This window comes from Megascapheus bottae, chromosome 3 (assembly GCF_031878675.1).
Source record: "Megascapheus bottae isolate mThoBot1 chromosome 3, mThoBot2.hap1, whole genome shotgun sequence".
Lineage (NCBI taxonomy): Eukaryota > Metazoa > Chordata > Mammalia > Rodentia > Geomyidae > Megascapheus > Megascapheus bottae.
Window position 1 is genome coordinate 452,697 of NC_143511.1, and position 13,725 is coordinate 466,421.

Here is a 13,725-nt window from a genome sequence, read left to right on the forward strand (position 1 = left end):
CTTGCCCTTCCATCCTCTCACTTAACCAGATCACGTTCCTGTTTGGTTGAATTTCTTTCATCCTCACAACTGGGTAACAAACTCTCTACCACAAAAGCTTAGCCCTCTCCTTCATCCCAAGTTTCCCTCGCTAACTGCACGCATCTTCATCCTTCAACACATCACACTCAAGAGAATAGATTCTATTCTCTAACCACAGGCCATTTTGTTTCTGGTAGGTAGTCCTGCTGATGTCCTCTTTATGTCCCAACGATCAAAGGCAAAGAGTATTAAAACATGGAGATTTCTCAATTCTCTTGGTGGCAGGCTCATAACAAGAACACATTTCTCCCAAGATTGCCACACTGTGATTTTCAGCAAGAAAATGTTTCCTTCCATCCTCCGGATTCCTATTTCTGGAGACACTCTAATGCATCACATGTGGAGAACAGACATATTCCCTTTCTTGACCTTAATATACAGGAACTTTTAAAGAGACAAAAGAAGAAGAAAACGATTTTTGAAACTTTGGAAAAGGCAGGAAAGGAGGATGATAGACCAGTTTTTGAACAAAAGTGGTCAGAAAAGCAATTGACATCTTCATGGAACTCTATGCATTCTCTTGTTGGTGAGCAGGATACCATAGCCCCCCAAACTGACTGGGACATGAAAGGCAAAACAGAGCATTTAGGAATTCATCAGCAGCTCCTATATATGAAGACCATGGGGAAGAACTTAGAGCAGAAAGACAGTCAACTTTTCTGGGGTCTTCCATCTCTGCACAGTGAGTCAATAGTGGCTACGTTCTTGGTGTCTAGGGAAGGTGGCTCAATAGAACCTCATCTTATCTTATTCAATGAAATTTGTAAAGATCCTGTAGCCCAAATGCAGGGCAGACGACCACCACCACTTCCTCAATCCATCCCTCTTCCTCTGGCCAATGTGCATACCCAACCCATGACACAATCTCAGACTCTACCTTTTACACGGACCCATTTCCATACCTGTGTGAACCCTCCTCTTCTCACGATACCACTGTATTCTCCACCCTGTGGAAATACTTCCCACAGTCCACAGAACAGGAATAACCCTGTCACCTTACATGGAAATCAATACCTGGAATGTCACATGGTACAGAAACATCAAGATAGTTCATGGGGTTCAGTTCCTGAGGTCCAAAATCGTCAAGAATCTATTTGCCCTCTAGCTTCCAATGTAAAATGTGTGAGGCAAACCCCACAATCCTATGTCCCAGTGTCTGCCTTTTCTGGCCATTTTTGTGAACCCCAGAACCTGCAGCTCCATGTGCCAAATAGGCTAATCCCACCCTGGTGCTTCCAGGCCTATCTCAGCCCAGGATCTTTGGTACTAATGGAACCACAATGCAATTCAACACAGATAGCTCACCACAATTGCAATCCTGTTTCCTTGCAACCCTTTGAGTATCACGGCCATATTTGCAATGACCAAAGGAAGAGTCAAGTGAGTCAACTGGGAACTTTCTATGAGAGTGTTGCTACAAGCTCACAGCTGAGAAGGGATACAGCACAGAATCTTGGACACATCTTAGGGAAATACCCATTAAATAATTTACCAATGGATTCAGAATACGATGTGTTGAACTGTCCAACAGCTGCACCTGAGAGACAAAATAAATGGGTGTATAATTCAAGGAATAGTTCAGGTAATACATTACTAAGGCTCCCAAGGAATAATTTGAATGAGCTTCAAATAAGAAGCATTCTTAGGCTGCACGTGATCAGAAAATTTTGGCAGATCAGTGTAGGTCAGATTCCTTTGATGGTGTGTCGTTCGTGGCTGGTTGGTGACAATATGGTACCTCATTCTGGGAGTTCTCATACACATATGGAAAAAACAAATTTGCTACCACTATTAAGCAGAAGCTTCTGCTCTGTTACTACACTGGAACTTCCCTTTCTTGATCAAAAAACACAACAGATGCTAGAAGCCCATATTATAAGGTTTCAGATGAGTCAGAGGTGGGGCCTTCCCCTCAAGGTTCTTGAATCTATTAAATTCTACATGTTGAGAGAAGCAAAAACATGGCCCCTTCCCCAATTTGACTTCCTCTCAACCTCCAGGCACCTTGCACGCAGTGCTACATCTTTTCAAGAAGATGTGGTAGGGACAACAAATTCAATCCCTATCTTGTATCATTCTCTCTCTGCCAACTTACATGTAGATCAGAAAGGACATGGGCTCCTGACACGATTACCTTCTAATATTGAGCATGAGCTTGTAGATCAGACTTTTTTGCTCTGTACACACAATACCGTAGAAAAAGTGAATCTGAATAAAAGTGAATTAGAAAGTAGATACAGTCCAGGGCAGTTCACAAAGCAAGATGTGGCTGGGCCTAATCCAAGAGATGAAAGGGTAAGTTTTAGCCACACAGAAAAAATGCTTCAGGACAAAAGCATGGGGGAAATCTCAGAACATTTTCCAACATCCGATATAGACAGAGTTAATGAGAAAAAAACTGTATTAGCCAACAGATACAGCCCAAAGTGTAGGAGACAAAATGGAGATGAGCATACATCAGAGGATGGGAATTCTCACCACAGAAGAGGAGTGCTTCAGAAACAAAATATGGTGCATGAGAATCTAGAACATTTTACAAAACCCAACCAGTTGGGAAGTACACAAATGACAAATACACATTTAAGTAAAGTGGAAACTACCTTGACCACTGAATATGACCCAATAAGCCTATCAATTCTGAAAGATCCTACACTAAAGTTTAAGTTGAATACTGGGTCACATAACCAGGATGAGTCTTCTTCCAGTGACATGTCCTTTCCTTCAGGCAGCCTTACTTCTGAATCATCGTTGTCTTATGACAACAGTATCTCCAGTGGGGACGTGGAAGCTTTCCAGGAACTGCATACTTACCTGGATGGCATAAGGCGCAATACAGAGCAATGGGACACTGGTAAGCATGCCAAGTTCCAGGGCAAATGTTACACACTACCTGAGAGAAGACTGATCTCACCAGAATCCAAAAAAGAAGAATTTATAAGGGAGGACTCGGGGTTAGAGATATCCACAGCAACAAGTAAGAGCCACGATGATCAGGAAAGGAAAGCAGAGAATCCTTCTGAAAGCAACTTCAGAAAAAAAATAAGCCAATTTTTTCAGTGGATTCATTTTAGGAAGAAAAGCACAGGAGAGGAAAGATCTGAGAAAGATAAAGCTCTCTTTATGAGTTGTGGGCCTCCTGAAGCCCATGAGCTAATGGAAACTCTTGGAAAGCTATTGGAGAAGAAACTGGCATGTAGACAGGCACCTCAGGACATGGGGATGAGTCAGGAGAAAGAATTGCAGGACTGGACAAAGCTCAACAAAGAACAACCTTCTACCTCGGACTCACAGCAAGAAGCTATCTCTCCTCGCCCGAGTTACTGTTCAACTGTGGGATGGGTCTATGAGAATAACAGACCTCCTCAAAAGATTACAGCCTTCAGAGAACAGTTATGAGTCCGGAAACTTTCTTCCTCCCTGCACCCTCAAAAATGCCAAAGTCCTATCCAAGCTTTACCTGCAAGCAAGCATGCCAGATATTTGTACATGCTCTCATATTTTTGAACACCTTGAAGGCTAATTCATCTTTGAAAAGAAGTGCTTTTGCAGCATTTACAAGAAGGAAAACATTCATAAAGGAACTCAAATTTCTGTTTAAAAATTTCTTCAGTATAACACATCCTGTGATGGGAATAACCACTCTAATAGCAAATCAAGAATAAATGTTTCTTTTAATAGAATTACTTTCTCTGTCGTCTGCACTAGGGTTTGGGGATCCTGGATATATGCACAGGGAAATGAAGGAATTACAGTAGCTGTTAATGAGATTTGTCTTATTTCACTTCTAAAGTAGATGGCCAATTCTGTTTAAGGAGCCTGACAATAGCTTTCTCAGCTTTATCCCACATCTTTAACTTCACCATTTTCAGATATATTTCATCTAAAATAATTTTTTGTGCTAGGCACTGGTGGCTCACACTGGTAATCTTAGCTACTCAGGAGGCTGAAATCTGAAGATTGTGGTTCAAAGCCAGCCCAAGCCAGGAAACTCTATGAGACTCTTATCTTCCATCAAAACAGCTGGAAATGGAGCTGTGGCTCAAGTGGTAGAATACTAGCCTTGAGCAAAAGAATAGCTCAGGAATAATACACAGATCTTGAGTTCTAGCCTCAGGGTGCACCTGAGCGCAAGTGTGTGCACACACACCCCCCACGTGCACACGGGCACACACACACACACTTTTCATGAAAAGAAAAATAACTCCAAGTGTTCAGACACACATTTCCAAAAATCAAGAATGTGGCTCAGATCATCTTTTTACCTACTTCTCAATATTCCAAACTACAAACAATTGTAGGTAAGATGAGTTATTCTACAATAGAGCCACAAATTCCCCTTGCTGACTCCAGGAAGTCTTGGAACTGTAATTATGGTATTGATTAGACATTAGCCCAACCTGAAATCAGTCATAAGAACAAGTGTGCGAGAAAGGGTTTCATGTCACCTATTCCAACTATTCTTTTTATAACAGTACAAAGAATGGAACTGTGAAAGTGGCCAGGTATAAGAATGTTTTCCTAGAAATTGTCTCATTCTCATTCCTAAAAAACAAACAAAACCAGATTTGAGCTGTCACTAGTGGTTTACACCTGTAATCCTTGCTATTGGGAGGCTGAAATTAGGGAATTATGGTTTGAGGTTAGCCAAGGCAGAACCCATGCTGGCAACAGTGGTATGTTCCTGCCTTCTCAACCTATTTTATTGTGAGCAATAAGGAGGATTGTTTAGGCCAGTCCAAGCAGAAAAGTCCCAGAGACTTCATCTCCACAGAGGGAAGCTGGAAGCAGTGGCATATATCTGTGACCCAAGCAATGATGGGAAGCCTAAAGTAAGGAGGTTGTGGTTGATGTGCCTACTTGAGTAGAAGGCAAGATCCTCTCTCAAAAGTAATTAGCCCATGCTGGGACTTTGGCCTAGTGGTAGAGTGCTTGCCCAGCATGCACAAAGGCCTGGGTTTGATTCCTCGGTCCCACATACATTAAAAAAAAGCCGGAAATGGTGCTAAGGCCCAAGTGATAAAGTCCAAGGACAGTGCTCAGGCCCTGAGCTCAAGACTGGCAAAAAAAAATAATTGGCCCTTGATTTTACAAGGGCTGAAGGTGTGGCTCAGGTGGTAGAGAATCAGCAGAGCAAGGCAACTACTCTTGTGAGGCCCAAAAGTAAAACAACTCTTGATTCACATATTACACAGGTAAGTGCTGTGTGTGATGTGTTAAGTATGTGGAGTGAGGGATAGGTATTGGTGGTGTGGAAGCTGCACAGAAGCCATCCAAAAACATCTCATGTTACTTTATCTTGACCTCCCCTTATTCATATTTTGAGCTCAACAATTATGTCTCACTGCACATCAGGGTACCTTGAAGAATTGTAGAACAAAAGAGACATAGAGGAAGTTAGCTATAGCAATAGAATAAGAATAAAAAACAATGACCTTGTGTTGGTCATTCTATCTACCATCAGCCTCTTACCTAACCTCTGGAAGCTAGTAAGGACTTTCTACAGAAAGACACTACCATTTCATGATAGAAGTACAGGGATGCCCTTCTCAACGTGAAGACAATACAAAGACATCATGTGCAGAGATGTCAGATTCTATATTACCCTCTTTGAAGATTTTGGGCTCTATCTGCCAGCTGTGAAGTTTTTCGTACAAAGTTTATAATCACTTAGGGCATGTTATAGAAACTATAAACTTACTCATTTAATAACTACTCACAATTTTTGTGGATCAGGAGTCCAGGAATAGTCAATTTGGGTTTCCTCATCAACATTCTTCCCAAGATTGTAATCAAGCTGTTGACTCCGTCTGGTGTCTCATCTGAAGGCTTGACCAGAGAAGTGATACATTTCCAATGTTCACTGGGTAGCTGCTGACAGAATTTAGTTCCTCCATCCTATTGAGCTGAGGTTCTCAATTTCTTGCTAACGAATGGCTAGAGTTGGTTGGAGGCCTTGCTGTCTTTCTTGTAAAATTCTCCAATGTGGCAGCAGCTTGTTTCATCAAATCCAGGAAAGCAGAAATGCTGATAGCAAGACAAAAATCACAATTGTTTGCCTGCTGAAAATGCAAGTAACATCTCATCACCTTTCCCTTCTCTAACTGGTTAGATATCTAAATCCAAATATGTAAGCAAATACATTAATTTTTGACGCACTGAGGAGGAAATGAAATAACACACATGTGAATGCTAGGAAGCAGGGTGAACAGGGACTCTCAGAAGTCTTCCTGGCATTTGGATGTCTTATTGGAAACCACATTGTGTGTACTGATAGCACTTTTGACCAAAGGTGCCAAGTGGATCCTTATCCTCATCCAAATATAAGTAATCAAAATCAAGAGGGTATAAACTCCAGTGGAATGATGGCTGGTAAAGAATTAGGAAAATTTTGTTCCAAGGGGAGAGTGCTAGCCTTGAGCACAAAAGCTCAGGGATGGACCCAGGCTCTGAGTTCAAGCTCCAGGATTAGCATCAAGAAAAACAGATCTCGGCCTGCCAGCGGCTCTAAGAGAAGCTCCCAGAAGTTTGGTGGGTGAGAAGTTCCTGTCTTTAACAGATACGGGAATCCTGAGACAGGTGGACTGGGCCGAGCCCAGGGACATGGGCGCAGGGGAGGCAACCCCGAGACCCGCCCGACCGCCCCCTCGTCGGGCTGCTTTCCTCGGGCTTCAGGCCCCTCGCCCCTAGACCCGGGCACTCCATGCGGATCTCAGCGCCACGACCCAGACAGCGCTTGGCCCTTCGCGGTGGGAGGTTCCAAATTGGGGCCGGCCCTCGTTTCCTCCTCCGGAGCTGCCAGAGACCCCAGCCGGCCATCGCCCTTCTTCCCGGATGTTCCTAGACTACCGTCTCTGGGTTCCTCCGGGTTCCTCCAAACCCTGTCCGGATTCCAGCTCTGCCCGGCCAGTCCCGACACTCCGGGCTATCTGGAGATGCGGGACGGGCCTCGTTCCCTCCTCCCGGAGGCCCAGGCCGGCTCTGGGCCGCGCTTCCCGGGCTGCCAGAGACCTCAGCCTGCCTTTGGCCCTTTGCCTCGGGCTGCTGCCCCCGACCCTGTCCGTTCCCCCCACCCCCCAACCCCGCGCCGCTCCCGCTGGAAACTCGCTCGGACTAAGCCACCACGCCAGTAATGGGTTACTTCTGGTTCTCGCAGGGCGCAAGCGCGAATCGTGAGCCCGGTGGGCGGGGCCGGGCGGGGCGGGGCGGGGCCGGGCGGGGCGGGGCGGGGCCGGGCGGGGGGGCGGGGCGGGGCCGGGCGGGGCGGGGCGGGGCGGGGCGGAGGGAGTCCGCGGCGCGGAGCTCGGGAGCGGAGGCTGAGGTGACTGTGGCCCCGGGCTGCCTCTGCCTCCACACCCCAGGATACCTCGCTGTTCCTTATCCCAGGCTCCCAGGGACCGTTCACCGAACCCTCGGCCCCTCCTCCAGGTCTGCCCCGGGACCCCAGCCGGCCCTCGGTCCTCGTCCGGAGGAGTCGTGAGACATGGCCCGGCCCGCGGCCGCGCGCCCCCTGTCGCCCCGAGACCCCGGCCCGATCCCGTCTCTGGCCCGGTGCTGCCCCGCAGTTCCCACCCCGGCTCTTGGCTCTTGGCCTGGTGTTTCCTCGAGGCCCGATCCGGGCCCGGGCCCCTTGGCGGGGTCTGTTGCGTCCCCGGCACTCGCCTGCTGGGCCCCAGAAGCTCCGGCCCGGGGCCTTTTGCCTCCAGTTGCCTTGAGATCCAGGCAGGATTCTGTTCTCTCGCCCCAGGCAGTCCTGTGATTGGGGCCGGTCCTCTTCCCTTGGTCCGGGATTGCCTGGAGACCCCAGCCGGCCCTCCTGCCCCTTCCCCTGGGCTCCCTGGAAACTTGTCTGGCTTCCCGCCCCCAGCCCCACGCCACCCTAAGACCCCATCCAGCCCCTCATCCTGAGATGCACTTAGCGGTCGGCCTCTGCTACCCCAAGATTCCAGCTGCCTCCTGGTCCCTCTTCCAGGGCCGCCCTCAGACCCTATCCATCTCCCTTTCCAACCTTCCTCTTGCCCAGGTCTTCGCAGATACCTTTCCAGAGTTGCCCTGGGCTCTAGAACCAACAGGGAGGCAGCCTAGAGTAGCAGGTCCTCACCCACGCCAGACCTGAGACCTGGGACAGCCAGCCGTGCTAGAAACTACTAGAAACGTCCTTGGTAAAACATCCACGCATGTAACCAGCGATTTCTGGTTTTATTTAAAACTCTCAAAGGGCCCAAACCGGGGTCTCCAGACACATGTGGACAAGGGAAATCCAATGTTTGTGCATGCAGATATGGAAGCTTAAAACTCAGAAACCTCTTGCTCTACTTAGCATTTTGCTCAAGGCTAGTGTTCTATTACTTGAGCCACACCTTCACTTCTGACTTTCTGCAAATTCTCAGATCTCAGCCTCCTGGCTTCTCTACCAGTAGAGGCAGTTTTCCTGTTTCCTAGTGCATACTGTCCTTTGTCCTCTGTGTCTGTCTCCCAAAGGATCTGAAGCAGAAGCTGTGCCTGTATGAAGGAGCAAGACACACTTGTCATGAGGAACATGAAGTTCAAGTTGCTGCAGCTGTCCTGGGTGAACTGGGAGCTGAACTGATGCCAGGAGAAGAATGTTCACTGTGTTGAGGAGTCTGGTGTGGCTGAGCTGCCTCCAGTTGATCTTGGGTCACTGGGTTCCTTTTCAATATGTGGCTGTTGGAGTGACTACGGCCAGTCCTGATGAGGGAGAACAATGGGCTCCTCACAGAGGAAGCTGGACCACTGAGAGAAGCTGAAGGAATCTCTGGTGAGGAGGTAAGGGTCAAGTGGGTGAGCTGTACCTGTGGGGCTGCCTTCTGCCCTGCCCATGTGACCCTGGTGATCTCGTCACACTCAAAATCTGCTCACCTGAAGTTTGGCTGGTGCTGTGCTGGTGGGAATGTGTTCCTGTATGAGTTTGTCTGGGAGCTGGGTTGTGGCCAGGGATGATTCGGGGTTGTCTGGGTGGGCCAATGGCTTCAGGGAGGTGGGGAGGAAGGCCTGCTCCAGCCTCTGCTAACTGTGTGCTAGTGGGAAGGGTCCTTGAGCCAAAGGATATAGGTGCTTCACACTGTTGGAAAGCAGAAGGTGAATCCTCTCTGGGGTTTCCAAAAGGATCACAACCAAACTGATACCAGTGTTTAGCCCAGTGAAACACATTATGAATTTCTCAAGTGCAGCAGTAAAAGACTGGATTTATTGAGGCTGCTGAATGTGTGCAGTTGCCCTCCCATTAGCAGAGACCTGACTCAGGGAAAGAAAGGCACATGGCATCTGTGAGAGAGATGTAGTAGACTACTGTGTTTCTTCTTCCAGCCTCTACTGGCACTTGCCTGGTGCCCATGCTGGCAGCATTGGAAAGTTGCTAGTATCTGTTCACCATGTTGGCCCTTGTCAGCTGTCCTCACCCCACTGCCAGTTCCTGAGCTGCCCTCATTTGGATGGTGAAGAGTCTATCAGGACAGCTGAAGACTTGGGTCTACCACAAAGCCTTTGACCCTTCTGTGCCTCACAGACAGCTGGTTCACCAGTGGCCAAAATGGCTCCACACTAAGTACCTTTCTGTTTCTCTACCCATAATATTGTTTGGTTAGAAATTGATTAGAAAAGGTTAGGGCTCTAAAGTCATTGTCTGAAGTCCTGCAGGAATGCTTGCTGGCTGTGTGACATCTGTTCTGTGTGCACAGTGAGGAGTAGTAACAGCATCTGCTCACACTAAGTGTTCAGATCAGATCTGCCATGTAGTGATGTAAGAGCACTGGCTTTACCTACCCTGTACCTGCTGGCCCATCGAAGGCACCATAAATTTAAGAAGCACGGAACTCAGGCCTGTGCTGGGCACCTCGGGAGTGATGGGAGGCTGATCCAGTGCGCATGGTCTTCATGGCCTACTTCCATTCCAGAGAAGCAGTGAGGAGTAGCTGGAGTATGAGTGGCAATGTGAAGCATGTGGGCAAGTGTGGGCCTAATGCTCTGGCTGGTCCTAGGCTGCCCTGGGGTTGTGAGAAATTTTGCTATGGCATTAAATCTGTCTGTGCCTTAAATCCATCTGTATGGGACTTGGCATCCTGTCAGATAGATGCAGGATGAAGAGCAATGGATGTTCAAGGCTCAGGGCTGGGTCTGCACTGTGGGCATAGTGTGCTACAGGACCATCGTGCCATGGTTTCCCTGTGATTTGTACTTGAGTCTGTGAGTCCAGGAAGGAGTGAGACTGAAGAAGGCTTCAGTATTTCAGCAGCTCAGACCAACAAAACTGCTTAGAGCATTCCATTGTCAGCACTCAATGTCAAGGGACTTGGCATTGTCATGGTCAGTCTAATATAATAATTGTTTTGTCTGTGGTAAGGGGTCCATAGCTGTTCTTGTGTTTTCAGAAGCTGCTGGTGAAGCTATAGAGAGGGGAGAGATTGGACCAGACCATGGGCTTACACTTAAGGTGGGTGGGGGGCTGCCCTCACCTCACCCCTTTGGCAGTCCCCCTCTGCCAGGAATCCTCACCTCCTCATTTGTGTTCTCTCTGAATGGGGCAGGAGCTTTGTTCCACACTGCCCATTTTGATCATGGTGTTTTGACAGCAGGAGGGGAATAGAGCTGAATTATTCAACTTGTTCAAGTTGTAACATCCTTGTTGAAGCCCCAGCAGAGGTGAGCTACTGTCTGTCCTGTACTGTTTGTTATAGGATGATGCATGCTGAGAAAGTAATCACTTTGGGGAATATTCATTCCTTTTAATAATGGTAATCAGTGGGAATAAACTGAGCTTAGGACTAAAGAATCTTGTCATGATGGAGGATTCTTGTCCCACTCTGAGCCCAGTAGCAGACTGTTATTGATTGACAGCAGGTAGGTAGATGGAGTGGCCCACCCCTAAGTGCTGGTGTGTGTCACAGCACAAGGCTGTTCTCCTTAGCCATCTTTCCTGTCCATGGAGTTTGTTGTGTGTGCTCAGGATTTAAGACTTCCACCTTCCTGGTTATTTTTTCCTGCTGTTCTGGTAAAGGAGGCCAGGACTGAGACTGTCTACTACCTCCCCATGGCAGAACTGGCTTCAGTTCTCCATCTCTTGACAATACCGCTACATTTTCTTTTTGCCTTGAGAGGTCACAGGGTGCCGCCTAGGTCCCGGTTCGAATTTGAACTCCACCTGTAGAACTGAGGCTAGTGGAGGCTGTCCTAGCAGGCTGTTGCTGGGGCTTCCTCCTCTTCTCTGTGAGCGTTAACTAGGTGTCCCTTCTGCAACGGGGGCCACAGTTAATCTGGTGAGAAGCCTCTCAGCTGTGTTTCTTGTTAGGAAGAGCACAGGCCGTGTGTGCCCATCTGGACCAGCCCTGTTGAATAGATGGTATGCTGATGTGCCCAGTGTCTGCCCATAGCACTGGGCGTCAAGTACTAGGATCTGTTGATCTGGCCAAAGTAGCATAGGCTTCCACAGCCAGCTGGAACTTCCACTTTCTTCTTGTGTTCTTTGCTACTATTTCTATGTCCAAGGACCCTGTTGTAAGCATGGCTGGTCCTTAGGAGGCCATGTGCAACATCATGTCTTAACATTCTCCCCTCTGCCCTGGTCTAGGCCCTTAGTAGGACTGACTGTATCTCCTCCAGGACTGAGCAGTAGGGAGGAGCTGGAGTTTCTCTGCTGTATTATCTTCATTGAGGAAAATATCTGCTAGGTTGTAGTAACACCTGCCTGTCCTCCCAGCTCCTCAGGAGACTGAAGTCACGTCATCTATACAAGTGTGTTTAGAAGCTGAGCAGGACAGAAAGTCTGGGAGATTCTATCTCCAATGAACTTGCAAAACTTTTGGTATTGGCACCAAAAAGAAAGGTATTGAGACCTTCTCCAGATGATGGGGTTCCCTCAGGTGATGAGACACCGCCTCCCTCAGTTGCTGCCCTGCTTCTGTGGCAGAGAAGCAGAGGAACACAGTATTGTTCCTGGATCCTGCTGTGAGAACTGGCAAAGTCACATCCTGTCCTAAGGAAGGGCCTCAAGGCCTGAGTGGGCTTTCTGGGAGGCCAAGGGAGTGAGCCTTGTGGTGGCCCTGGTCTCTTCAAGCTCTTTGGAGATTGGCTTGTGTTTAGGGAAGATTCCCCTGTGGCTTACCTGTTGTACTGTAGCTTTGCAGCTCACTGTGGGGAGCCTAGTATCTTGGAGGCCTCAGTGCTGTGTGCCTGGCTCTTTGTTCAGCCTTACTATGTCCTAATTGTCTCGTGAGGCTTGAATCAATAAACTTGGGGTCCACTCCCATGTTATGTTCTTCACACACTGAAAACAAACCTACTCTATTGAGTCTGAACAGAATCATCTTGAGCTTGAGGACAGGCAGGGCATATGCATTACATGCTTCTTGTCACAGCACCAGGCAGGGAAATAAAAAGGTTTCCATTCTAAGGTGGCATTTCTGTAGTCCCAGCTACTTGGGAGGTTGAGGCAGGAGGACTGCTTGAGCTTAGGATTCCCATACCGGCCTAGGAATGAAGCCCCATGGAGTCTGGAGCAAAAGCATGTGATTTTCCTTCTGTTGCTTTTCTTGGGGGTAGGTGGTTGGCAGTTTGGGAGCACCTGTTGGAACCTTCTGTGCAAGTTCAGTGTCCTGAGTAAGCCTGTGCTCAGTGAGATTGAACATGGTGCTGGCAATGGGTGGAAGGGCTTGTAGGAGCAGGGAAGAGTTTATCATTCTGCTGTGGGTTGTGTCCTTGCAGGAGAAGTGGCACATTAGAACGTTGGCAAGTCATGCCCAGGCATGTGTGATTGCTAGTTCACATGTGTGATTGCTAGTTCCTAAAGTTGCCTCAAAGCAGTTGCATGAGTGACCTGGGAGCCTGCTATATGGTGTATGTGTATGTGTGTGTACCAGTAGTAGAGCTTGGGAAATCTCCCTTATACTTTTTTACTCAAGGCTGGCACTCTACCACTTGAGCCACATTACTCGTTTTAGCATTTTGGGTGGTAAATTGGAGATAAGAGTCTCACAGACTTTCTTGCCTGGGCTGGCTTTGAACCATAATTGTGATATCTCAGCCTCTTAAGAAGGTGAGATTTACATGTTTGAGTCACTGGAACCTGGCTCATTTTTTTCTGCATAGTTTTTAAGTATTATCTTTAGTTGTCAAAATGACTGCCATTCATTTTGAGTACAATGTCACTTATTTGGTGTTTTAAGGTCTTGCCCTCATTTTTGGTAGTCTGATCCAGCATTGTGGGGCCTGGGGTATTGCCACCACTAGGTGGCACAGCTCCCTTTATGATCTGGCTTTTTTTGTTGTTGGTTGGGGCCTGAACTCCGGGCTTGGCCATTGCCCCTAAGCTCTTTTGCTCAAGAGCTACCACTTAAGTGCCACTTCTGGTTTTCAGTTATTAATTGGATTTTCTTGCCAAGGCTGGCATTGACCTATGGCTAAGATCCTCAGCTGTTAGTCTTTTGAGTAGCTAGTTAGGATTACAGGCCTGAGCCACCAGCACCTGACAGACCTGGCTTCCTTAGGAATCCTAATGGCCACCTTTCAAGCCTTTTTCAGCGCCACAGCTTTCCTACAAGGGACTTGGAGCTAACTCCAGAGGTCTGGATGACAAGATTGTGAGGATCCTTGAAGTAAGTGTGGCTCTTCTCTGTGGGCAAGGCTCTGTCTTTC

At 47.8% G+C, this 13,725-nt stretch overlaps 2 protein-coding genes across 6 annotated transcripts in view; both read left to right on the forward strand.

Moving 5' to 3' along the window:
• Positions 1-223: 223 nt before the first annotated feature.
• On the forward strand, positions 224-3,477 carry LOC150064753 (spermatogenesis-associated protein 31D1-like). The gene has a single exon (XM_090329014.1). It carries the CDS (start codon positions 277-279, stop codon positions 3,475-3,477), a length of 3,201 nt encoding a protein of 1,066 aa, XP_090185140.1. The 5' UTR covers positions 224-276.
• Positions 3,478-8,092: 4,615 nt separating this feature from the next.
• Positions 8,093-13,725, forward strand: part of LOC150064754 (uncharacterized) — a 55,261-nt gene continuing 49,628 nt past the window's right edge. For 3 of the 5 annotated variants that reach the window (XM_090329423.1, XM_090329424.1, XM_090329427.1), the window contains exons 1-2: positions 8,093-8,240; positions 8,560-8,865. The gene's annotated coding sequence lies outside the window, so the exon portion shown is untranslated. Of the gene's footprint in view, positions 8,241-8,559; positions 8,866-10,466; positions 10,529-13,725 lie in introns of all 5 variants that reach the window. The other 2 variants (XM_090329425.1, XM_090329426.1) reach the window with 1 other exon arrangement.

What these genes read in the sequence shown, in the direction of transcription:
- LOC150064753 (XM_090329014.1), top strand. Translation starts at nt 277, where the DNA reads ATGGAGATTTCTCAATTCTCTTGGTGGCAGGCTCATAACAAGAACACA.